At 43.0% G+C, this 27534-nt stretch overlaps 1 protein-coding gene across 4 annotated transcripts in view; it reads right to left on the bottom strand.

Annotated features, from left to right (window-relative positions):
* RPGRIP1L (RPGRIP1 like) overlaps nt 1-27534 on the bottom strand; it is a 91455-nt gene that overhangs the window by 35848 nt on the left and 28073 nt on the right. For 2 of the 4 annotated variants that reach the window (XM_066637026.1, XM_066637027.1), the window contains exons 10-21: nt 20639-20778; nt 15059-15165; nt 14742-14792; nt 12993-13172; nt 11499-11616; nt 9367-9819; nt 8764-8900; nt 7996-8359; nt 5868-6091; nt 4838-4921; nt 3201-3278; nt 44-206 (exon numbers count right to left, since the gene is read on the bottom strand). In XM_066637026.1, coding sequence (XP_066493123.1) covers nt 44-206; nt 3201-3278; nt 4838-4921; nt 5868-6091; nt 7996-8359; nt 8764-8900; nt 9367-9819; nt 11499-11616; nt 12993-13172; nt 14742-14792; nt 15059-15165; nt 20639-20778 — 2099 coding nt within the window. The remainder of the gene's footprint in view (nt 1-43; nt 207-3200; nt 3279-4837; nt 4922-5867; nt 6092-7995; nt 8360-8763; nt 8901-9366; nt 9820-11498; nt 11617-12992; nt 13173-14741; nt 14793-15058; nt 15166-20638; nt 20779-27534) is intronic. The other 2 variants (XM_066637028.1, XM_066637029.1) reach the window with 1 other exon arrangement.

Here is a 27534-nt window from a genome sequence, read left to right as displayed (position 1 = left end):
ATAAGGAGTGAGGGACAGAAACATTTTGTAAGCAAGACATTACCTTCTGTTTCTATTTCTTCTGTAATTTCAGTTTCATCTCCCGAAGAAGCTGAGCTCTCGTCAGCAAACTGACCTTCAGACAGCTGGGAAAGGTCCTCGTTTTCTTGCTGAGTCACTACAGCTGGTTTGCTCATTCTGCTTTCCACTGGAGTTTCTGGTCTGACCTTGAACAACACAAGGATTACAGAAACATTCACAGATGGTACACGTACAGCCATTTTCCTTGCCAGAGTTCCAGTGCTGGCTCACCCATGAAGCGGTGAAGCAATTGCTTAAGGCTGCAGGTTGGCAGGGGTGCCCTGCAGACTGGTTCAGGATGGGCCTTGTGCAGAATAACCCCAGCAGTGGACCTAGAATTTTGTGAATGGGGCAAATGCCTGGGCACTGAGTCCACGTGCCTTTAGGACCGTGCGGGAAGTCTCACTGAGGCTCTCGACGTGGTTGGAAATTGTGTTTCTAGTTTGCAGGGAAGACTTAGGAGGCTTCTCTGCTGGGTCCTGGAGCTGTGAGAGGCTCCACTTTGCTCCAGGTGAGTGGGGGGGGGGGTGGTGGCATCACAGACCTTTGCCCTGGGTGCAGGGCTGGGTGGGTTCACCACTGGAGAGCCCCTTGTCCTTTCTTGAGACAGGTTGCTCACCAAATCTGGCCATATCTCATACTTTTTGGACAGGCCTGATTAGGTGGGACCTGATGCACCCCTCTACTGGGCCCAGCCAAGGAAAGCATGAGGTGTAGCTAGGGGTTTTCCCATGCCCACTGCCATCTCTTCCTGTCCTCCTTTCTGTCTTGAGAAGAGGAGGAGACACTCTAGGCTACCTCACTTTCCTCTAGACACTTCTGCTGACTTGCTCCCCATGCTCTGCTGGCATTTTCAAACACTAAGAGTAATCCAAGTGGGATGGAGATCAAGGAGGTAGAGGATGCATCTGCACATCTTCATAAGAACAATTAGGGCAGCAAGGGAATATGCCTCCCTGGGTGTTGGTTCTGCTTAGATAGGATGGATAGATTTCAGAATAATTGCATACATAATAAGAAATGCTCCCCCTTGCTCTTTTCACTGTTACCCATACATGTGTCTGCTGGCCCCACTGACATTTTTCAACAATCTCCGTACAGGTACACACCATAGGGCAGAGAAAAGAACTTATAGCCTGTAACTCCACTGTAAATGGGAATGAGCATAAGACTTCTGTAATGCTCACACTACAGAAAGTTTAAAAAAAGTCTGGATTTGAATGTCCAGCAAAGGGGTAATTCACTTGTATAGTACAACATGATATTCAAATTACATATAAGAAGCCCAATTAAATCATGCCCAATAACCAAGCAGAGCTCAATTCCAGAGTGGTACCCCTGTGCCTAAAGACAACAAGACTTACATTAAGCCAAGTGGTGGACAAAACAAGCATCAAAGCCCATCGAAACAGAAAGGAACTTCGCTAGGTGCTTGAGTGATAATGAAAGAAGGCACCAAGTGGTTGTCCTTGGGTGGGAAGCTGCACAACGAGGCAGAACCATAGAAAAGAACCTTTCTCTGGCAGCTGGAGGGGCCCAGAGAAAGATATGAGGGGCTGAGGGCGCAATCCTAACCCCTCATGTCAGTGCTTTCCAGCACTGACATAAGGGCAATGCAGCTCTGAGGTAAAGGAACAAACATTCCCTTACTTTGAGGAGGTCTCTGTGAGTGACACCCAACTGCAAGATGCAGCACATGACCCATTGGCACCGCTATGCCAGTGCTGGAAAGCACTGACATAAGGGCTTAGGATTGTGCCCTGAGGGAGGTTCATGAGGTTTGGGATTCAGTGCATCAATTATTATTGTTATTATTAACAGTATTTATATACCACTTTTCAACAAAAAGTTCACAAAGTGGTTTTCAGAGAAAAATCAAATAACTAATGGCTCCCTGTGCCAAATGGGCTCACAATCTAAAAGATGCGAAAGAACACCAGCAGACAGCCACTTTAAAAGACACTACTGGGGTGAGGAGGGCCAGTTACTCTCCCCCTGCTAAATAAAAGAGGAGCACCCACTTGAAAAAGTGCCTCTTATCCAGTTAGCAGGGATGACTGTTTAAAAGGGGGGGACGAGTTAAAATCTGTTATTCTACGGTGCATTTCCAGCACTGGACAATCCAATAGCTAAGACTTAGATACCTTCTGTTATGGAGGTTTGAAATCTAGGGGGAAAGTTCCACTTGTGTGCTACACGCTGATATTAGCACTGGTGGCAGTAGGTTAGATGCATGAGAATTTCCCCCTATGCTCTTGCCTTAGCAATGCTTTCTGAGTGCAGTTCCCAACTTGGACAGCAGCCCACAGTGGAAGCACTAAGGATGCTGAATTCACCAACCCTAATCTATTCTGGCACTGCACTCTTGGTTCTTTAATATATAACATGACATGTCTTGTAAACCTGTATAAAACCATTCACAAAAAGCATTCAATTTGCAATGCCTAGCTTCTCCTCCTTTCCTGTAGAATTCGGCCATGCATTTCTGAGCTGCTAGTTAAATGAGCAGCTATACTTGCCTACTGCAGAAGGGACTGGAGCGGCAAGGGTAGGATTAGTTCTGCTCCTGTAGCTAAAAGCAATTTTCCTAACCTCTTGCCCTTCCTGGAGTATGATCAGCTTGATCACCAAGGTGAAGGGAATGCAGGGCTGGTGGGATTCTCCTGCAGCCTTGCGGATAAGTTAAGGACTTAATAAAGAAAGGTCATATCTGAGTGGCAGAGCACATCTTTTTCATGAGGCTGGCTCCAGGATCAAACTTCTGGCATTTCCAGCTAGAAGGATCTCACTGCCTCCATCTCTTGCTTTTGAACACCCCAGAGGCACCTGAGTGGCTATTGTGCAAAAGAGGATGGGGGCAAAATAAATGTTTAGGTCAGATGTAATAGCAGCCATATGCTGACCCTGCAGATAAGGAGGGCCCACTGTACTATTTGAAGTCACCTAACTTACACTCCCTGTGCCCAGAAGTATAGAATAATGGTTTCTAATAAACTCATCCGTCACTTATACAATACTGTAAACTCAAATCAAAAATTACCATTTTTAATCCCAAATGAATGAATGGCCAATTAACGCTTTCAGCTGCACAAATGAAAGATAATACAAACCTAATGGTGACAATTTAACCTGCTTCATACCTGGGGAATTCTGGAAGCCATAGGATTTGCACATTTTGTTGTCTGTTCAGGCTCTTCTTTTTTCTCAGGAATGGGACTCTGAATTATCAGGAGCAAAATCCAGAAAGAATTAGTTACCTGCATGGCACGCAATTATCACTTGTCAATAAGCACAATACTCATCGTGGGTTAAAATGGGGTTAATTCTCCAGTTGTATTTCGTTCTTTTTTCTTTGAATTTACTTATTGGCCTTGGTCCTTGCCAGTTTCACTGACCAGAATGAGATTTCAGATTGCATTTTCAATATCCATGCATAATTCTTTAGGCACTGAACCACACTGCCTCCTTCTTTAAAACTTACAGACGGAATATTAGTAGTTCAGTATACTTTATCATCAATACTCCTGATGACAAAAATAACCTTAAATCCTTGGTCTAAGTATTTTACCCAATATTTGGCCTAAGTTTTCTGATACTAGAAGTGGGGTGCCAGAAACTGCTCAATTATCCTCTAGATCAGGGGTGTCCAAAGTTTTTGGCAGGAGGGCCACATCATCTCTCTGACACTGTCGGGAACCGGGGAAAAAAAGAATTAATTTGCATTTAAAGTTTGAATAAATTCACATAAGTTTACATAAATGAATATATTAAAGATGAACTTATATGCATGAATGAAGGTCTTGCAATAGCTCAAGGCCTATAAAAGGCCTGGCACAAAGCAAGGCCAGCCTTTCCTTCACTGCCACTGCTGCGTCACAGATGTGAAACAGCAAGCAGTTGAGGGAGCCCTCCTCCCACAGCTCACGCGAGAGGTCAAACAGTTGCCCTCACACTGAAAGCAGTTGCTTCGGGCCAGTGCGGGCTCCAACAAATCTCTGGAGGGCCAGAGGCTCATTGGAGACTGGGGGCTCCCTGAGGGCCACCTTGAGAGGCCTCAAGGGCCACAAGTGGCCCCAGGGCCGGGGTTTGGGCACCCCTGCTCTAGATCAGTGATTTTCAACCTTTTTCATCTCATGGCACATTGACAAGGCACTAAAAATGGTCAAGGCACACCACCAGGTTTTTGACAATTGACAAGGCACACCATGTTGCCAGTGGGGGCTCACATCTTCCTTTGGCCCTATTAATAAATGACCTTCCACCGAATTCCTGTGGCACACCTGTGGACCACTTGTGGCACACCTGTGGACCACTCACGGCACACCAGTGTGCCACGGCACAGTGGTTGAAAATGGCTGCTCTAGATCCCTGACACTGTGGCATGGTGGTAGCAAGTTGAAGAACTACATCTTCTCCTTCTCTGCCAAGTCTGAAAAGGAAGGCTGGAAGAGTGTGGAGGCAGGCTAGCCTAGATAATCTCGTCTCCCATTCACAATGGTGGTACACTCACGGGGTGGGGGGCTGGTGAGTCAGGCAGCACTGGGCAGGAGGTGTGGTAGTGACATCCACTCACCCACCAAACACGAGAAAACGGAGTTCCTTGTTTCTAAGATATTTGGTAAAAGGAGAGGGGCTGGTGGTTTACTTTTGTGGTGCTTTTGCTCCATGACTCTCATGCCCTCTCACCAACCTTTGCACTCTGGGGGATTTCTTAGGATTATTGAATGGTCACAGGCAATCACTAGGTAGAGATCACACACAGAGTTTTCAAGCTCACCGGATTTGGAAGTGTGATCACATCTACAAATGAAACTTTCTTGTCCCTTGGAGCTGAGCGCTGCCTTGGCTTAGGCTGCGGCCTCTAAGAAACCAAAAATCTTGAATTAAAAATAGCAGCACCACCAAAATTTGCAAATAGCTAGTTCATAAGTCAATTCTACCAGCTCACAATTCTTGATTTTTATAAAGAGAAAAGCACTGTTTCGCCATCACCCCCAAAGTTCTTCTCTAGCTCAGAACAGTAAAAATGCCTTAGACCCAAATCCTAACCAACTTTCCAGTACCAGCATAGCTATGCCAATGGGATGTGTGCTGCATCCTGCAGTTGGATGGCACTCATAGAGGCCTCCTCAAAGTAAGGGAATGTTTGTTCCCTCGCCTTAGAGCTTCATTGCCCTTATGTTGGTGCTGGAAAGTGGGTTAGGATATATATTTCCAGTTGCATTCTGGCCAAATCCATTAAGAATGGGAACTTTATTTCCCAGGCATTCTGATGGCAATGGAAGCTTCCATGAGCATAATCAGGTGCTTTCACTGCTGATGGGGTGTCAGAGAAATGAAGTTGCCAGTGCTTCCCAGATCAATGGACTGGGGCGGGAAGTATTTATATTATATATCCCCGTCCCTCAGGAGCATCCAAGCCTTCATCCTGAGACCTCCACTGCAGAAAGGCCTTAATGCCGTAATTGCCATAAATTTGGGGTAAAGGGAAACAGGGGTAGTCTCTCATGGGTTTCTCCCAGTCTCTTCATGCTCATGATTAGATCACCTTTTGAGTGTTAAGGAGTCATAGTATGGAACAGGGCAGAGCTTTGATGATCAAGATCAGAACTGAGTTCAAATTAGCTTGAGTGAGATTAGCCTGTTCTGAATGGAGTTGGAGGGAGTTTGTCCACTGTTAATTAAATACATTTCAATGTCACCTAGTTTCTATACATGTATCAGGGGAAAAAATTATAAGAGACATGGAAGAGCAGAAAATGGAAAAGACCACCAATTAATTTGGTTTGGCAACAAATAAGTCCTACCATACAATAAAGACTGAGATGATATACCATTGCTGAAGGAAAGGAAGGAGGAGCCCGGATTGGAGCTTCCCCTTGCCCTTTCACTGGTTTTTCATTCTGGATGTAATTTGCTAAATCTGCAGCTACAATTGAACCAGCAGGCGGAAGGTAGGCAAACTTCCATTTTAATTCAATGCTAATGACTCCAGTGGAATGACCTTCATAATCTGTTAGTTCAAAGGTTCCTGAAAGTAAGTACAAAAGCAGTTTATGAGTTCATCTTGTGCAATTACTTTCTGAAACAGCCAACACTTTCCTCATCTAATGTTTTAAGCATCTATACAAGTGCATCTTATATGCGTTGTTTATTAAAATACTTCTACCTTACCTTTCTATCCCTCCAAGAAGGGATATTAGTTAATCATATCCCAGATCCTTAATCAATACAGCACCATATTTAATAAAATACAAAAAAAGTAGAAAAAAAAGATTTTTGAAAGAAGGTCATTAGAGGAAAGAAGTGAACCAGGAGGTATACCTGATGGCACCCTTATATTCATAAAATAGATTCCAAAGAATGGCTTTCTAATTTTGATAGATACTGCCTACAATAGCTATCACCAATGATGATTTCCAGTTTCCCTAAAACCCGTACATTCGTACTTAGAAGTCAGCTCCATTGACTTCAACAACTTCTAAGTAAGTATATGCAGGATTGCAGTCTTGATGCGCAACCCACCTAGAAGTTCTCCTGCACAAGCCCTGCTGAAATTGACAAAAGGTGACCAGGGCTCTTGTGCAGCTCTCATGCATTTCAGATACATGAAAGCTGAGCAGAGAAGCAGCTAGAGAGTATTACTATGAAAGTTACTGAATATAGTGAAAGGCAACTTCTCCAGTTGGTAGAGATCTCCTGCTGGTATTAAAAAAAGAGCAAAGAAACAATGGAATAACTAAATTCACTATTTCAATTAAATAGCAATACGTAACAATATAATCATACGCAACACTGGATTGCGCTTTCTGAGTGTGGAGAGTGTTCCCCATGTATCAGCTTGATGTTCTCCTTACAGCAACCCTGTAAGCATTAGTTAATGGTAGAGGCAAGGTTTAAACAGGGGAAGTCCTGATTCAGAGATCAGTCTCCACTATGGTATCCCAGTTCTCTATTCCATTGGTTCTCAAACTTTTAGTACCATGACCCAATTTTTAGAATGAGAATCCGTCAGGACCCACCGGAAGTGATGTCATGACCGGAAGTGATGTCATCAAGCAGGAAAATCTTTAGCAACCCTAAGCTGCAATACTACCCACGCTTACCCAGGAGTAAGTCACATTTACTAGCATTGTTAAAAGCATATAAGAACATAAGAACATAAGAACAGCCCCACTGGATCAGGCCATAGGCCCATCTAGTCCAGCTTCCTGTATCTCACAGCGGCCCACCAAATGCCCCAGGGAGCACACCAGATAACAAGAGACCTCATCCTGGTGCCCTCCCTTGCATCTGGCCTTCTGACATAGCCCATTTCTAAAATCAGGAGGTTGCGCATACACATCATGGCTTGTACCCCGTAATGGATTTGAACTTGTCCAATCCCCTTTTAAAGGCGTCTAGGCTAGATGCCAGCACCACATCCTGTGGCAAGGAGTTCCACAGACCGACCACACACTGAGTAAAGAAATATTTTCTTTTGTCTGTCCTAACCCGCCCAACACTCAATTTTAATGGATGTCCCCTGGTTCTGGTATTATGTGAGAGTGTAAAGAGCATCTCCCTATTCACTCTGTCCATCCCCTGCATAATTTTGTATGTCTCAATCATGTCCCCCCTCAGGCGTCTCTTTTCTAGGCTGAAGAGGCCCAAACGCCGTAGCCTGTTTATACATAGTATATACATAGTATATACATAGTAGCCTGTTAAAAGTACAAATGTGTAACATTTCCCCAAATGCAGTCATATACCATAGTAACATCAAGTCTAATATATTACAAATAAAATATTGAAATGAATGGGAACCCAACTGAAATTGGCTCGTGATCCATCTAGTGGGTCCCGACCCACAGTTTGAGAAACACTGCTCTGCTCTACTCTATCTAAAACCCCAACAGGCATATTTTACAGCTTAGAAAAAGGGCAAATTCTCACCTGAAATGTATCTGTCATGGGCTAAAGAGATTAAAGGCACAGTGGCCTTTCCTATATATATCCCATCTTCTGTTTCATTATCATCAAACACATAGAGGCTCAAAGATTCGGACTTTAGGTAGCGGTCGAGGTCCATGTTCATTGGAACTGGGAAGCACATGTTGTCCGCAAACTGTGGGTTGTTGCTGCTCGGAATGGTGGCAGTATCATGGTCCGCGAAATCAAAGAACTTGTAGACAACATAAGGGTTTGGCTGAAGGTTGCTGTTTCGGCACAGCAGATTGTCACAACATTTTATTGTAACAAAGAGTTCATTTAAATTTCCATCTCCCAAAGTGCTGACTTGGGCAGGGTTGAGGACAGGCTGTTTTAATGAAGAAGGGAAAAATGTGAATTGCTAGCAGATTTTGGTTTTTAATTGCTACAAGAGATACCATACCAGCAAAATGAAATGCATTAAAAATTTACACTAACACAGCAATTGCCAAGTATCATGTGGGTCATTCCATGTCAAGTTGTCTAGGGCTCCCCATGCGACCATCACGGATTTTAATGAAATTTTGTGTGTGAAGTCCCACATGTCTCAAATGAACTTTGGTAAAGTTTTAGGTTAGGTAAAGGTTTAGGTTTTAAAGTTTTAGGGTAACCCTTAGACCAATCACTGGCTCTCAATCCAACACATTTCACAGGGTTGTTATGAAGGAAAAATGGAAGAAAGACCTATATTCAGATACCCTTGGAGAAAAGGTAATAAAAAAATTAGCTTGCCTGATCCTTGAGATTTGTTGTTATGTAGCCCAGGGCTTTTGCCCGCTCTTTATACAGTCTGATTGCTTGGTCCATGGGAACTCTTAACCTGATCCAATATTCCACAGTGCCATAGTTTTGGATATCTCTTCCAACTCCTAAAAGTCAAATGGGTGATGTGTCATACAAAGAAAGAGTCTAGTGCTTTAGACTTGTGACTTTAGACTAATCTGCCCAAAATTAGAGCAAAACTAAGGGTTGGTTTCCAGATCCATTAGTGCCAAATCTGGTGTCATCAACAAATGAGAACACTCCCTGCTTGTCTCTTTTTGTGCATCAGACAATTGAAAGATCCTAGAATAATTTATACAGAATTAGGCAATAAAGCACACTATTAAAACACAGGGGCGGGAGAGGAATAAACCACATTCTCCACCATAAAATAATTGGCAGATATGCTTGACTTTAAAAAAACCAGGATGAACTGTTTTTCGCAGAAGGACAGCTGGAAGCAGAGTGTTTTATTAAAGAAAAAGTTTAATTAAGAAACGAAGGGGGTAAGAGGGACACATCAGGGTTCTTAACGTACATGTCTCAGAAAGAACAGAGGAGAATAAGTCTTACCTACTAAAATGGCTGAACTGTAGATTCTGCCATTCTTCTCTAGTATCTGATGGAATCGCAGCTGGCATGCAGCTGCCGTTTCAAAGTCCATACCATAGGCATGATGGATCTCAAGCGTAGCAGACTTTTTCTGCATGTACTGCAAAAATAAATCATCCACCCGTACGAGATACTGAGAAGTAAAATTGTAGACTGGGTTAAGACCCCAAATGACTGGAGTTGTCTGTAGTTCAAAGTCATAGAATGCATAGGTGCAGAAAGTTGCGGGCTCCTGGTCATGAAAAGACTTCACAGCTTCTGCAGAAAAGGTCACCTTACTGATATGAATCTCAAACAAGTTCTCTCCTCGCTCTAAGTGCGTGGTTTCATCAAATTCATCAACAGGATCATCTGGCAGGATCTCAGGTCTGAATTTGTACTGTTTGGTCCCATAGGCAATATCCTTCAACTGGGCTACAAAACAAACAACAGGAAAATTGATGTGACTTAATAGATTCTCCCTCCCACAAAAGGACTAAATATACTCATTGTGATAACAGGAATCACCAATAAGTATTAGAGCAGCTATCACTGTAGCACCTGTTCCATCCATCAATCACAAAAGAGCAAACTGTGTGCATGTGGGCGAGTGTGTGTGTGTGAATGGGGTGGGGGAGAAATGGATGCACTGGACAGAGTTCTACTTTTGCCCTAAAGATCTGTTTGAATTCCACCTTAACCATGAACCATCAGGTACATAGGAAATGACACACAAATATAAATGCTACCTATGCAGTCATAAGCCACAGTTGTGGAATCAAGGGAATTAAGAGCCCAATCCTGAGCCTGGTATGCCAGCTCACCACTGGCATGCACTGCCACAAACGTGCTGTAAGGCACATTTGCAGGCCCTAGTGCCGCTGCTCTGCCGGTGTTAGCCCAGAGCTGGCCGGCTGGCACTGGACTAGCGCCAGGTGAGTGCCAAAGCTCTGCCGCTTGACGGGCAAGCGGTCCACCAAGCAGTGGGAAGGTGTGAGGGGAGGTGGGGAGGAGGCATTCCGGGGCTGGAGGAGGCAGAGGGAGGGCAGGCAGAGGGCTGGACTGGTGGATCGGGCCTGACACGGAGGCTCAAAATTCTATGGCAACTCAAGGGTTGGAATGGAATCAAGTAGCCCCATTGCAGGGCTACTCGGCTTACCCGGGGGAAGAGGATGAAAGTCCCCTTCTCCTGAGGAGCTGCTGGTGGTGCCTGAAAAGCACACAGGATGCAGCGGCAGCCATTTTCAGTGCTGTTGCAGCCCTGCGTGTTCGGCAGCTCAGGATTAGGCTGTAAATCTTTTTTTTTTCCAGATAGGAATTAACTAGTGCCGAATCCACTACATTATCATTATAATTATGTACTGACCTTCCGTGTAAATATTCCCAGGCTGGTTAAAAAAATAAAACAATATAATCACAAATCGAACATCAACAAAACACAAGAAAGTAAAATTAACACACCACTCTGAAAGATTAAAAAATCTGGTGAATTTTTTGTTGTTAACAGTCTGCCAGCTACTTGATTCTGATTAATAAATCTTATTCAGTCACTCACTGAGCTCCTGAGATCTGAGCAAGTAGTGTCTACATACCTTCAAGCACATTTTTGAAAAATGCAGACAATTTGATGCGTGTGTATGTGTGTTCCAGTAAGATTCCTAGGAAGCTGAATTATGTCACCCATACTTCCATACCCTGGAAGTTTTCTGTATTCTTGCAGAATAGTGACATAGACAGCAATAACCCCACAGTTTGCCCTATCAATATATTTCTGCCCCTGGGTTCTGAAAGATTTCAGCTCACTTCCAGAAGTGCAAATCCTCCAGCAGCAGCAGCAGCATTTCTGAACTTGACAACAGGTTATGCTTTCTTGGTCTTCCAAGTTCAACCATCATATGCCTCACATTTTATTATCTTTTATAAGCAACTTTATCTTTTTCCAATCCTTGTTTTTAAAACACCAATGGAAGTCCCATCGGTTTCACCGGAATTAACTTTCGCAAGAACAGAATGCATAACGTTCCAGCTGGAATCCGAGACAAAACTCCCACTTTTTCATTCTTCTGTCCTGTTGTACACATCAAACCCAAAACATTTCCTGGCATTAAACATACCTTCCAGTTTTTGGATACGTGCTGCCCTAACATCGAGGAGATGGACGTACTGTTCCAGCTTTAACTCATAATCTCGCTCTAAGGCCTCCATCTTTTGCGTCACAGCTTCCACTTCCGCCTGATGACATAAAAAAGGTGAAACAAACATGGACTGGTGCAACACCCTTTCTTCTGCCTTATTTATACAGAGTCATTGGGAGAGATGCTTGAGAAATGGAACAGGAGCTGATGGAGATCCTGTTCAAGGGGATGATACTGCCTTAATTATACCTATGTGGGGGATGTTGGGGGGCAGATCAAGCTTCAGACTGGTATAGTCCCCCTTTCATTGCTCTCTCTGCAGGGAGATGTGAATGACTGAACTGGGAAACTGTATTCAACACTGTGACAGAAAGTTTAAGCTCTCTAGGAAGCATTTTTTGTTTTGTTTTCAAACATGGGATTTCTTAGTTCAGTTGTTCGTACCTCTTCAAGATGAGGCAGAACGTGGGAAAGCTATGTGGGAGAACAGGAAATTACAAGTCCTATATATTATCTCTTCTTGGGGAGAAAGAGGTTGCACAAAACAGTGTCATTGATGCGCCTAAATAGGTTACACAGAAAGCTGCCTTCTATCATGTCAGACCACTGATCAACTCATTCAGTATTGTTGATTCTGAATGGCTTCGGCTCTCTAAGGTTTCAGATAGTATGTCCCAATCCTATCTGAAGACTCCAACAGTTGAACCTTGAGACCTTCTGCATGGAAAATATGCTCTTTCACTGAGCTATGATCCCTGAAACTGATTGGAGGGAGATTTAGGTTAGATAAAAGGACGTCTATCTTTACACAGCACACAACTGGTCCATGGAACTCACTGCCACAAGAAGTGGTGATGACCATTAGTTTGGAATGGCTTTAAAAGAACAGCAAAGCCATACAGGAGTAAAGGACAGGTCCCTAAATGGCTACTAGTCATGATGGCTATGGAAACAGGATGCTTGTTGGGCCTTTGGCCTGATCCACCAGGGCTCTTGTTATGTTCTCCCCTCATCAAAATATCCATTACCCATATGCCCATTTGTGTTATACATCCTCTCACTTATACCACCAAGTCTCTTCCCCCACTTGCTCTTTTAACTCCCCTTTTGTTTGGCTCCAGCAGATCCGAAAGCTCCAACTTTCAGTCCTGGGGGGATCCAACCTCTGCTAATCCCACAAGACACATCCAACCTCTGCTAATCCCACAAGAATCCTGCACAATTTATGTGACTCTCTCATTTGTTTGCACATTTTCTGGTGGGAAATGTTGGAGCTGAGTGGGACACTGCAACTTTGTGATAAATAACCAATTGAAAGAGCAAAGTCTGATGGACTTCAAATTATTAAGATTTGGTTAGCTGCCACACATTCATTGACTTCATTAATATTAATAATCAGATTCTGCCAAAAAGGAAGAAAAACAGCATATTGAAGATATTCCAGCAGTCAACTGTAAAGGGAAAATTACATACCTGATAGTCTTTGTTAATTTTATGCTGCACAATTAACATATTGCGTGTCTTTTCAAGTTCTTGAACAGTTTCAGCATGACTTGTTTGGAGCTCATGCATGGAACGTTCTAGGTCTTTACGGATGTCATCTTCCACTTTCTCCAAAAACGTGAGGTCTCCACTGGACTGCTGCTTGCGAACCTGAGTCGTGAAAGTCGACAGCTTCGCAATTAGATTTTTCTTTTTTAAAAAAGGTTTTGTTTTAATTGAAACAGATGGACCTCTCTCTTTTTGGCATTAAAATAAATTGATGGGCAGAGACCAATCTTTCTCTGTTCTCAGTGCTTTGTGGAAGAGAATTGAGGAAAAATACACACATACACACAAACACACACCCCAGGAGTTTATGGAGAGCCAGGAGGAGAGCTAAGCTTGGAACATTCACATATCCATGTTGCTTGAACCAGAAGTCCCGGGTTCAAACATAGATTTCAACCTTATAGGTGTACGGCTTATGGGCTGTTTAATCTAATAAACCTTGAAACACACACATAACAACAAAACAAAAATTTCAGTAACCTGGGTTGCAGCCCGATTATATGCAGAAATATACTCAGAAATAAATTCTGCAGAGTTAAATGGGGGTTAAATAGGGGTGTTTCGCTGGGTATCACACTGGCTAATGGACTGAACCTAAAGCCCCCAGTTCAAATGTCGCTTTTGCTACAAATTTACTTGGGTTTCAATCCTATACACTCTAACCCAGGAGTAAATCTTGTTGAACTAAACAGACTTACTTCTGAGTAGATATGCATAGGATTGCACTGTTGGTGATCCTCGGCAAACCACTACCTCTCAGTTTCAGCTACCTCATCCTGAATCTGAAATGTGGGCATAGCAGCAGCCTATGTTACAGGGGTGTTGTATATGCATTTGTACATGTATGTATGCTTATACTGAAATGTTATTTCTCTGTTTCATATTTTCTGTCTACTGATCTATGAGGTTTTTTTTGTGAGGGTCACAGTGAGGAAGAAAGGATTAGCTAACCACCACCACCCCAATCCTGGTCCTCTCAGTGCTGTTTTAAAATGAGAAAGAGGAAAAAAAAATGAAGCAGGCAAGGGCAACCTCTGCACTTGAAGTACTGTGTAGTTTGCCTCTCACATCATTGCCATTTTGTTGTAAAAAGCAGAATTGCAAACTAGGTGCAAGATGAACAATGCAACTTCTTTTCATAGTGTATTTTATAAATAAGGAAGCAGCAGGTGTTCAGGTGCAGGGTGGGGAGAGAATCCGATTATCTGGAGAACAACGTTTTAGGTTGGCACCTGCTTTTAGATGCTTTGGAAATTATTTTTATACTTTTCAGAATATGTAAACAAAAAGTTGTTTTGATCAGACTTGTAGCAGGACAAAGTGATAACAGGAAAACAAATACTGTTTTCACTTTAACAGAGAGAGAGAAAGGGAAAAAAGTTACAAAGAGAAAGGGGAAAGAGAAGCTTTAAAGCAAATGCTTCTAGGTTCAACATTAATTCACTTTTGATGTTGCAATGAAATATGTACATAACCTTAAAGTTCTAGCTTGAATCTTTTCTCTCTCTGTCCTCTGCTTTTCTGAAACCAGCAGTGGCAGGAACAATATGTATGGGCAAGAAGCATTAGCTAGCGACAAATGCACAAGAGAAAAGCCTCCCCGGCAAAGCCACACGTTGCAAGAACACGGGAGAGTTTAAAAAGTAGCATGAGATGGTCTCTGCAAGTTACCTTTATGAGCATGAGAGCTTCGTTTAGTTCAGCTGCATCGATATCACTCTCCTGCAAAGGGAACAGTCAATAGGAAGGCGATGCTCAACGTGAATGAATAATGGAGGGAGATATCAGGACTACACAGCGCATTCTGGCTAAAACATGACATTTGGCTGGATATCATGAATAAGTAAAATCTGTCACAGTCCCACATTCATTTGATGTGGCTTTTAAGAAAGGGAGCGTTTGCTTGGAGCATAAAATATAAAACGCTCCCCCCCATACCCCCTCTGGTCTTTATGGTCATTTTCAAAACAGGAAGAAAAAGAGTTCACCTTGCTGAAAAACTTGGTGCGGTTTTTCAATTCATCCAGCTGTTGCTTCTGCTCCAGATAACGCAACTGAAGTTCTCTATTCTCCTGGCCCAACTTTTCATTTTGATCTCCAGAAGAAAATAAATTAATAAATATGCATTACATTTCAGTCTAGCAGACCCCACAAGAGTGTCCACGACAGTCTTCAAACCTACTTTTTCTTGAATGCTGGTGTAATGCAGCGGCTTAGAGGCTGATCCACAAATCAGGACTTCCCTGGTTTGAATCCAATCCCTCCTATTATTTTAGTAGGTGTTCTTAGACAAGCCGCTCCCTCTCAGCCTCAGCTATCTAGCTGTAATATGGAGCATAACGATCCTGACTTACCTTACAGCAGCGGTTACCCAACTTACCTGAGTCACGATGCCCCTTCTTCCTGGCTTGGCCAAGTGCCGCCATCTTGGATCTCACAAAAACTTGCAATCTCTTGTGAGATTTGGGCGCTGCCATCTTGGTTCTTGTGTGATTTCATGAGATCCAAGATGGCAGTGCCTGGGGGAACAGGGAGGAGAGGACACCGGGATCATCCTGCAGCGCCCATGTGAACGTGCTATGATGCCCTAAGACTTCATGACACACACTTTGGGAACCCCTGCCTTACAGTGTTGTTTTAAGGACAGCACCAAGAAAATACATTTGAAAAGCTCTCCAAACTCAGAAAGCGCAATACAGATGCTAATTATTTTCATTGCAAATGCATTTTCTGCACCTTCCCAACCTATTTGACTGTGCCTGCAATCTCTTGTGAAAACTGCTTCAAGGGGGATTCAGGATGAAAGTCACAAAAAAGAAAATGTTGCTGCATAGATGCACTTGGCAGCATAGTCAGGCTCAGGAAGTAGATTCAAGAATGTGACTTTGCAACAATGATAGATAAGCTTCTATGGGTACAATCCGAACCAACTTTCCAGTAGTGGCCTAGCCAAAATGCAGTCTCAAGTTAAGGCAACAAGCATGCCATTACCTTGAGGAAGGCCCCATTGACTGCCTCCCCACTGCAGGATGCAGTGCACACCACATTGGCACAGTTATGTCAGCGCTGGAAAGCTGGTTAGGATTGCACCCTATATCTCATAAAGAATTCCTGCTCTCTTTGCTTATTCTGAAATCTCAAATCCTATTTTGAGAAGACTTTTCATTTTATACATTGTACAAAGGATAAAACCAATAAGTTCTAATTCAAGATTACACAGGTATAAACAGATAGGTGTAAACAACAGGGGAGAAGCTAAGCCAGACGCTTTATTCCTAGACTAGGTCCCCTATGGGATAGTCTCCAATTCAATGGAACAGTCCAGGGTCAGACAAGATTTAGGAGGTCAGACAAGGGTCAGACAAGCTTTGGGAGGTACCAGGGTAAAATGCAATCTTGGGGAGGCAGAACATGTGACAAAATGGCAGCTTGTACAGTAATTTACATTTTATCATTGTTCGTTCTAGACATATAGACAAGATTTAGGAGGTCAGACAAGGGTCAGACAAGCTTTGGGAGGTACCAGGGTAAAATGCAATCTTGGGGAGGCAGAACATGTGGCAAAATGGCAGCTTGTACAGTAATTTACATTTTATCATTGTTCGTTCTAGACATATAGACAAAAATTGAGTCATGTAGTTTCTAAATATTCTGCTCATAAGAATGTAAGAGCCCCGCTGGATCAGGCCGAAGGCCCATTTAGTCCACCTTCCTATCTCACAATGGCCCAACAGATGTCTCATGCTCCAAACCAGGTTGAGATGGGATTTGAACCTTGGATTTCTCGGAAGACACGAGAAATAAATTCCAAGCACTGATCCTGGGGGAGGGGGAGAGGTTCTGGGAGGTATTTTAGATTACTGCCAGAGCTTCAGAGTGACCTTCTGTCTGTATATGCTAGATATGTCCCTAGATTTTACTTGCCAATTTCTTTCTTTTTTTTTTAAAGCATGGGGTAGATTTCTCAGCCGTATTTGATGCTTTTTTAAGCATGAGGGAGTATTCCTCTGCTGTAGCTTAAAATGGCACTGTCCATTCTACCACCTTATTCTGCTGCATAAGTTCATCAGGCCTGTACTATATACATTCCTTTTTCCAAATGGTCAGAGAGGGATATTTAGAAAGAAATGCATACAATGTCAACTCAATGTGCAAGCATTAACATAAGCAATTTCCATTAGAGCTAGAAAGAACTGACTGGGGTAAGTGCATCCTTTAGCCTAGAGAGGAAAAGAAACTTACACCCATTGAATCTTTTAGGATCTTTCCCACTTTGCCCTTAGGACATGCAAATTTCTCATCCTCTCCACCTCCCCATCTGGAGGGACTGGAAAGAGACAAAACATAAATGACAATACACTGCAGTTTCAGATTCTGAAACCCTAGCTTCAGATTTCTTAGATGTTTAAATCTGACTATACCCAGATTGGATATGTGATTCTTTTTTAATCAACTTCCACAAAAGCATTTTGCACTATGATCCATAATCTAACTTAAGCAGGGATAATAAAACAATACCTATAGAAAACTAATTGGGGGGAAAAATGGCAAGGGACAGTGTAAGCTTTTGAGTTCACTAGAACTCTTTTTTGGGGTTGGATAAATAACAAAGAAAAATTAAAAAAAAATTTAACAGAGTAACTGCAGTTTGTAACACTTTTAAAATGAAATGACTATGGCCCTTTTGAGAAGTAATGATGAACTCATGCGCCAGAAGACACAAAACTGTGATCCCATTTGCCAGACCCTTCCTCCTCCTTTATATACAAGGTAAGGAGGTTTAATGCTTCTCTTTGCAGTTTATGACAAACTCGTTTCCTATTTTGAACAAAAAATTTAAATTTAAATTTGTATAGAGCAGGGGTGCCCAAACCCAGGCCTGGGGGCCATTTGCAGCCCTCAGGGACCCAATTTGGTCCACGAGGCTCATTTACTAATGAGCCTCTGGCCCCCTGGAGACTTGCTGGAGCCCATGCTGGCCTAACACGACTACTCTCAATGCGAGGGCCGACTATTTGACCTCTCGCACAAGCTGTGGGCTCCCTCCGCTGCTTGCTGTTTTACGACTGCAAAGCAGCTGTGGCAGCAAAGGAAAGGCCGGCCTTGCTTTGTGCAAGGTCTTATTACGCCTTGAGCTATTGAGAGAGCTTCATTCATTCATATAAGTTCCATCTCTAATATATTCATTTATGTAAATTTATTCAAATTTTAAATATAAATTTATTTTTTTCCTGGCTCCCAACACAGTGTCAGAGAGATGATGTGGCCTTTGTGACACCCCTGGTATAGAGAATAGTTCAGACACCAGATATCAAACCAAGATCAGATCAGCATTTGTTTCGTATCTTGGTTTGTTTACTTTATATATCTATATGCGGACAGAAGGGGGAAATGTGATTTGTTGCAAACAGAAGCTTTAAACTGCACATGAAAGAGGAGGAATAAGGAACAGTTGTGACCATTAAGGGCCCAATCCCATCAAACTTTCCAGTGCCGGTGCAACTGCAATGCAGCCCTGGGGAAAAGGAACAAATATTCCCTTACCTAGAGGAGGCCTCAGTGACTGTTCCCCTACTGCAGGATGTAGTGCATGCCTTATTGGCACAGCTGCACCAGTGCTGAAAAATTGGATAGGATATGGCCCTAAGTATGTTCATACATGTAGCATGGTTTGCCATTATGTCTGAAATGGCCCTCATAAGAACATCCCCACTGGATCAGGCCATAGGCCCATCTAGTCCAGCTTCCTGTATCTCAGAGCGACCCACCAAATGCCCCAGGGAGCACACCAGATAACAAGAGACCTTATCCTGGTGTCCTCCCTTGCATCTGGCATTCTGACATAGCCCATTTCTAAAATCAGGAGGTTGCTGTTCCTGTGTGAAACTGTTCTAATAGACCAACACAGCTACTTGAGCTTTTTGTTTAACTTCAACAAAATCCTGCATTTGTGTGAGCATAGTGTTTGCTTGTTCGTCTGAAAGAGGGGGACTAAAGAAAAACAAAGATTAAGATAATTCACTGATAAAACAAACAGCTGTCAAAACCAGTTTGTGCGAATATCATCATCTGTAATCAATATACACAGGGTGCCGACCTACGCATTGAAAAAAAGAATTGGAATGAAGAGGTTCTTAAGCCTGCAATTAATTTAAACATTAAAATGCATTTAAATGTTGTAAGCCAAAGGATCACAAAACCTGAAACTAATCTGCAAGTTGAACAGGCAGTGCGGGGAAGGGAAGAAGCAAGCAACCAAAACACAGTTCTGTGTTATCTAAATGAACACATGGAGTTTTCAAATGGCAGCCCAACAACAAACGGTAAATGGAGCAGGAAAAAAAAGACAGGAGAAACAAACATGATTTATAACTGGCTTCTGTGGAGAAGCTAGACAGCTCCAAGCCTCACTGCTTCTTAGAAGTTTGTCCATGCTCCATATGTAGTTCATGTATGGCTCATGGGCCAAGGGTTACAGGATGCTGGAATTCCAAGTCACAATTCTTTTAAGTTTCTAACCCTTGCAGTTTCAGACAAGTCCCCAGTCCCAAGCTGCACAACACCACGCTGCATAAAATGGACCTACTCATAGGGAAGGATGTCTATGGAGGACTTTCTACAAGATAACTTCCCTGCATTTATGAGGATTCAGCCTCTTGTGGTCCAGCTATAGTGCTAAAAGAAAGGTTGCCCTCAGTATCTGCTGTCATTTGAAATTAGCAGAAAGCTATTAGTGGGGGGGAGGGCTTGTCTGCATAAGAAATGCCTTCCCCAAAGAAGTTTGAATCTCTTTTTGATCCTACGCAAAACACCTTCTCATTTGCCTGCGCGTCCCAGCATACTGTGCAGCGGGATTTTGTGTTACTGCTTTACGTGATGTTATTGATCATTGGGCCCCTGCTCCTGACTATTTTGTTTTTTGAATTTTGTTGTATTCCCTGTTTTATATTCACATCATCTCAAAGGACAGTGTATACATTTCAACAGTGCACAGGTAGCCTGCAGAATTTGTTGCCACAAGATGTGATGATGGCCACTAGCTTGGGTATATTTCAAACTGGGTTGGACAAATTCACAGAGGACAGGACTATTAGTAGCAACTAGATAGGATGGCTATCCATCACCTCCAGTGTAAAAGGCAATATAACCTCTGAATTATCAGTTGCAGGGCAGCAATAGTGGGAGAGAATTACAATTCGACTCTGGTATCCATGGGGGATACCACAGATACCATGGGGGAATCCAAAGATACCGAAACCTCTGGATAATGAAATCTGCAGGTGGGAGCCATTACAGGATCTCCAGCCACTAGAGAACCTTTCTCTCTCCCACTGGTTGGCTTCCCAGAGCCAGCTGGTGGGCCTCTGAAGAAAACCGGATGCAGAACCAGATGGGCCTTGAGCCTGATCCAGCAGAGCTTTTCTAATGTTCCAAATGAAAATAAGCAAACAAAGAGAAAGTCAAATTGTGGGGTAGCTCCCCCCCCCCAAGATGTGTCCTCATGCAATCCAGAAGGAATTTTCCTTATTTGTACACCTCAAGCCCACAGCAGTTTTCAATATCTATACCTCGTTCCACTTTTATCCTGTCCAGGATGCTGTTTTTCTCTGCTAAATCCGACTTCAGAGCAGCCTCCAGCTGAGCAATCTGCAGCTTCAGCTGCTGCTCCTTTAACTTCCATTGCTGATCGTGGGTCGCGCCAAAAGCACTGTGGAATGATATAGGAAGAAAAAGAAAAAAAATGAAAACAAGCCTCCCCCAAATTAAAGAACAACATATGGCATGCAAGGAACTCTCAGAAATCAACTTCAACAGAAAATAATAAAAAAGGGAGGGAGAGGAGAGCGGGGCAGGGGGAAGGGAAAGCTTTTAGTGGCAGCAATCATTGTCATCATGTCTTAGGAATTAAATAAACATATGCTGGTCTGCTGCCGTTGGAACCGAGGCGCCTTTCTCAGGCTGCGGTTGTGGAACATGAAAGAGTTTGTGGGATGAGCAAGGGGACTGGCCTCAATTTAGAGTTGCAGAGCCAGAAAAGTTGGCAGTGCGTGAAGGTTTGTGGGGCTCTGGAAGGAATTCAGACGTCTGTTCCAGAGGAATCCACCATTAGCAACAGAGTAACAGTGACAAAACCAGCCTCTTTGTGGCCTGGGCTGCAATTGCCCAACTGATCTGTTTTAAGGAATCACAAGGGAAAAGAAGCTTAGAGGCAACTGCCTTCTAAAGAAATGCAAGTTGCAAAGAAGCAACAGCTCTCCTATTGTAAAGCAGCTACTCCGATATGCAAACAGACAAAGTAGTATCTGAATTTCCAAGTTCACTTTATAGCCCTGAACAAAAACCTCCTGTTGTGAACTGAAGTGAAACACAGGATCAGGACTTTGGAAGATGGTTCAGAATTATGAAAGGCTGATGGGGTGGGAGGGAGAATGATACTGATTTTTCAAATGATCTGCAGCTAAAAATCTAGCATGTGCATCGTGCGCTACTACTTACTGTTTCTGCAATAATAATAATAATAACTCAGTAATTATATACCGCCTTTCTGGTCGTCGGATTACTTCTCTGACTTTATTCAAGGTGGTTTACATAGGCAGGCATTTCTAAATCCCTCAAGGGGATTTCTACAATCATGGAGGTTCTCTCTTTCAAGAACCAACAACATTTCAGAATGGATCTTCCTGGTTTGGTCTCATGTCTACCCTCTAGTTCTCCTACGCAGGCTGACAAGCAGCTCCATCTCTCACATGGAGGGCAGCCAAGACGCTTCTTGCTCCCACCAAGAGCAGGTGGAATCACTCAGCTCGGCTTGTCAGCTGCTTCAAGGTCTCGCCATTCTCAGACGTTCAGGGAGCTGCCGGTGTCCTCAAACAGGCGAACTTCTGATATTATCTTCGGTCTAACAGAGGCTCTACCCTCTAGACCAGACCACCTGCCCTCAATACAATACAGAGGATCTTCCAAGGTTGTACTTATGGTTTGGGCAAAAAGAAAAACGCCAAAAGAACGACCAAAGTTCAATGTTTGAGAGTTTTAAAGCTCTGAAAGCAGCTTGGAATACCGGTGTCAGTGATTTGGAAATTGTATGCTAAGTGGTATACTAAGGTGGGTAAGGTATCAAAGAAATGTGATACATACAAGCATATGTAAAATCACATTAAAATTGCTTGTTTGCAGTGTTTTATCAATGAATCCAAGTGTGCCCGCGCATAAGTTGATGGCGGCACAAAGTTGCAACTTTGAGCCTCCCTTGTGTTGCCTCCCTCGTGACAGCCCCTGCATGTGCCCCAATGGATCACTGGCCTCTGCCACTGGCACTGCGACTCACACTTGCTAGTTGGGCCCTCTGATGACCCACAGACTGGACCCACAGTCAGTGCACTACCTTCTTGACCCCTGTCATCAGTAAAACACCACGCAAAAACAAGCAATGCAATACAACGCACTTTCACCTCACAATCACCTTTTAGCATTGTTCTGTTCTTAATCAATGCACCAGTAATGTGATGGCGGTTGGGGAGACACAAATAAACCAAAAGAAGCAGGGGCAAATTGCTCATGCACAGTGCTCTGTACAAAATAAAATGGGAACAATGGAGAATTCCTAGTGCATTAGTTGAAAACCCATGTAATGTTTATCTCCAAATTCTGGGGGAAAATTTAGATAATGAGAATTTCAAAAGCATCCCTAGGATCTTGTAGTCTAGTAACTTCTCCAGAGTTCTTTGAACTAAACTCAACCTCAATACACCTCCCCACTGATAGTTTTTGAACTTTCTAAACATATGAGGACAGGGAACACTTGTGACTAGTTCTAGTACATTACTGCAATGGTAAGACTATGACCACAGCCTGTCTTGCTGTTTATTTGTAAAACGACATGGTTAAGCAATATTTTTGCTTGTCAGAAAAGATCATGTACAACAGCAGTCTATGGCTATTTGTATCTTTCCAACAGTAACCTTGGAGTCTGGTTTTGGTTAGATTCAGAGCAACTTAGAATTCCAGTTTCTCCAAATCCACATAATGCTAACTTTAAAGATGTACAAAATTGTTCTGAATTTAGTCTCCAGTTATCATCTCCTTTACATTTAGGATTACATTCCACTGGAATCTGTATGGAATGTTTCTGGAGTTCACTTTATCCTGCCGCATTCTGAAGCCATCTGGGGTTCTATAAATGGCTGACCACCCAGTGCACCATGTGCTTTGTGTGGACAAAACGCAGGCCCAGATCATAGCATGACAGGTTAGAAGAAAGTAATGCCTGTTAACTCAATGGAAAATGGTTTCTTAGATTCAACATGGCTAAAATGGCAAATTTGTTCCCCGCCAAATCTTGCAGTACTTACTTAGATAGAGGATGTCTGTGGGAATTTCTCTTAAAAAGAATAGTTTTGTCCTCTGGATGGTTCTGGTTCATGTTTGGATTTAGTTTCACTTTTCTCAGGGCACCCTAGTGGTATAAAATAGCCCTTCCTTCCATAAATAGAAGGGCACCTTCGAACTGAACCCAACGAGAGGCAAAATTCACAAAAAAAAGCAGTCTTGCAAGAAAACACAAGTAGATGACTCTCTAGCCTCTGATAACCTGATCACCACATACCACTCTTAGATTTAAATGCAAGCCTGAATGAATAAAGACCACTCACATGACTGTGGTCTTGCCTACAAATGTTATGTATGAAGACTTACAAGGATCAGAGTTGTGTCACTGGTCAAGAGTCCAAGCCATCAGTGGGCTCACTCAGCCGGGATGGCTCTTCCCTCCCTTCAGTCCACACAGCAGTAGTGTCAGCAATAGTGAGCTAGATGGACCAAGGCTCTGACTCATATAAAACAATTCATTACAGTCCTCCAAGTGGCTGGTAGGAAGGGCAGAAGGAGTTATGGTCATCCACTGCTCAACGCCTCCCACCAGTAAGCTTGGGTGGGTGGGGGGGCACAAGGGCGCAACACACCATGAGAGGTCTACTAGAAACCTGGCACTAGCAATGATTAATCAGCACACTAATGAAATACATTTTTGGGGAAGGAAACTGATGGTGCTAAAATTTTAATTGGCAAAGGCAAACTTATCAAAGGCAGTGAAAGTTAAGGGTATGTAAATTGCTTGTTTTCAGTTATTTTGGTTGTGCTACTGTAAGAGGAGATGGAAAAGAAAGAAGGCCTAACAACAAGTGGTAGCTTGTGTGTATTAAATTGTGCACTCCTGCTACACATACAATAGCTCAGACAGACACTTATGTTGAGATTCTGGTAACATGCCATTTGATTTTAAGCTTAATTAAATTGTTAACTTATTAAAGAACAGATGGAGGAAGCAAGCAGAAATTCTTGAACGGGCCAACAGCTCTAGGTATAAAAAATTGTGGGCAGGCACTTCCATGTCCAGGGACTGTGAAGAGCTAACTAGGTGCTCTGTAGACCGAGTAAACCCAATTGCTAAGGTTAACTGGTCACATGAAGGCATGACTATAGGATAGCACATTATCCTGAGTCAGGCAATTGGTTCAGCTAGACCACCACTATCCACTATGACTGGCAGTGACTTTTCAGGATTTCACACGGAGGTTGTTCCACCACTTGCTTTTGATTCCCTTATTTTAAGCTGGAGATTGAACAGAAAATCTACATACAAAGGAGGTATTCAACCACTGAGCTATGCCTGCACCTGCAACAAGGATACTGGGCTGCAAGATATAGCCTCCAAATCAATGTGAAAGACAGCTAGATCAGCCACGGCATCCTTACCAGCACAAACATGTATGCAAACACAACTAGACATGTACAGCCTGCTTGATATTGCATTGTAAATACATTCATACTTCCTTAAACTAAAAGGCCAACTTCTCCTTTGAACAGGAAGATAATTCCTATCTCCTGTAGCTAGCTGAAAGGTTCTTCAACTTTCCAACTCACTGCGACACATACTCCACAATCAGGTGTTACTTCATTAAGCCTCTGTAAATTGACTGTAATTGCTTCAATTTTCTGTTCGGCAGCAGAAAATGAATCCAATGTCCTATCTCGCTTCATATTCAACAGGTTTAGCCTAATTTTTTTTTAAATTTATGCAATATTAAGCACTACTGCCAGAATTTACACAGGCCATTACCTTGGAGCATCTTTACAAAAATATCAAGAGTGTCAGCCTTAGCACCTGAAAAGTCAAAATGACACCCATCGTGCTTCAGTCTAGAGCAGGCATCTCTAAACTTTTCGGCTGAAGGGCTGCATCAAATATCTGGCACAGGGTCGAGGGCCAGAAAAAAAACATAAATATAAAATTTAAAGTAACACATTAGAGATGGAACTTGGATGAATGAATAAATGAATGGGCTCAAATGTCCAGGACATCTCCAAACACGAACACAGTCCAAGAAATAAAGCACATACTTAAATGGACCCTCATTCCACCTCCCACAAGCACAACTCTGGTTGTGTTGGTCAACCAGGCCAGATGCTCTCAGGGGATCAGAGGCTGGCCATGGGCCGGATAGAGGCTCGCCACAGACTGTATCAGGCCTCCGGGCCGGGGTTTGGAGACCCTGGTCTAGAGCACGGCTCTCCAAACTTTTTGGCCAGAGGGCTGCATCAAATATCTGGCATGGTGTTGAGGGTCAGGGGGAAAAAAATTTAAATATAAAATTTAAATAAGTAATGTAATTAGAGATAGAACTTAGATGTATTTAAATAAATACATTAGAGATAGAACTTAGATGAGTGAATAAATGAATGGGCTCAAATTTCCAAGATTTCTCCAAGCACCAACGGACACCACAGAAAAAAAGCACACACGTAAATGGACTTCCATTCCCCGACCTCACAAGCAGCTTACTTAAATGTACAGGATTGAATACCTCAGAACCAGCATATCATAGGAAACATGTGGCACATGTTCTGAGGGCCAGGGAGGGCTCTCCAACCCTCAGAAAGCCTTCTAAGAACTTTAGAGTATACAAAAAGTTACTTCTGTTTTGTTTTTTTTAAACCAGGAAGTGATGTTTTTAGGCCTTTAGAAGATGTTCTAAGGGCTGGGGAGGCTGTGTGCAGCCTCCCTGGCCCTCAGAATACCCTCCAGACATAAGTGGAGCACAGCTCTGGTCATGTTCAGTCAACCAGAGGCTCTCAGGGGAACAGAGGCTGGGCTGGCTGAGGGCCAGAGAGAGACTTGTTGCAGGCCACATCTGGCCCGTGGGCTGGGATTTATAGACCCTTGCCCTAGAGTTCTTGTGCTGCGTTTCCCCCCTCACCCCATTTCCTGCTTGCAATGGACTGTTTCACATCACGTGGGTGTTTGGGAATTAGATTCAGAAGTAGATTTATGTATTGCATTTTTATACTGCCCTTCTTCCAAGGAGCTCAGGGTGGTGTATACAGTTCTTCCCCTTCTTTTGTCCTCACAACAAACCTATGAGGTAGGTGAGGCTGAAAGTGAAGAAATGGCCCAAGGTCATCCAGGATGCGTCACAGCTAAGCAACGATTTGGACCTGAATCTTCTATATCAGTGGTTCTCAAACTTTTAGCACCAGAACTCACTTTTTAGGATAAGAATCTGTCAGGACCCATCGCAAATGATGTCGTGACCAGAAGTGACGCCATCAAGCAGGAAAATTTTTTAACAATCCTACCCACACTTACTCAGGAGTAAGCCCCATTTACTATCATTGTTAAAAGCATATACATAGCCTGTTAAAAGTACAGATCTGTAACATTTTCCCATTGCAGTCACATACCATGGTAGCATCAAGTCTAATGTATTAAAAATAAAATATTGAAATGGGGACCCACCTGAAATTGGTGGGTACCTAGTGGGTCCTGACCCAGAGTTTGAGAAACACTTTTCTAGATCTAATTACCAAATGACAAAACTATCTACCTTGGACGTGAAGAAAAGTTTCTTAACTGTAAGAGCTGCCAATCTTTGGAACAGTCTGCCTTGCGCAGTAGCAGGCTCTCCCCGGTTTCCAAACAGTGGCTAGATGGCCACTTGCCAGGGATGCTGGAGCAGTTGCCTGCGCTGAGTGGGGGGTTGGCTTAGATGACCTCCAAGCTCCCTTCCAGCTCCAACATTCTATGGCTCTACATTATTTGAATGGATTATACGTCAGAGGAGAAAACGTTTCCTGAAAGCTGAATTTTGATAATGAATTACCACGTATGCTGAATTACTTAATTGATAATCCAATATATTGATACAAATTGGCAATTAAGGGAATATATTATAAATGATCAGGTTAAACAACGAGCACACTACTTTCCTATTTTAGCTACTTAACTACTACAGAGAAGGGACTGTAGCTCAGTATTGCAATTAACTGACAACAGCTTAATGGCAGAACACATGATTTCCATACAGAAGGTCCCAAAATCAATTGCTGGCATCTCCAGGTAGGGGTGAGAAAGACCTTGTGCTGAAATGCTGAAGAGTTTCTGCTTGGGGACAATACATGCTAGATG

The sequence above is a fragment of the Tiliqua scincoides genome, chromosome 9 (genome assembly GCF_035046505.1).
Source record: "Tiliqua scincoides isolate rTilSci1 chromosome 9, rTilSci1.hap2, whole genome shotgun sequence".
In the NCBI taxonomy this organism is placed as follows: domain Eukaryota; kingdom Metazoa; phylum Chordata; class Lepidosauria; order Squamata; family Scincidae; genus Tiliqua; species Tiliqua scincoides.
The sequence above is the reverse complement of the archived record's forward strand: the minus strand, read 5'-3'. Positions and strand labels throughout refer to the sequence as shown.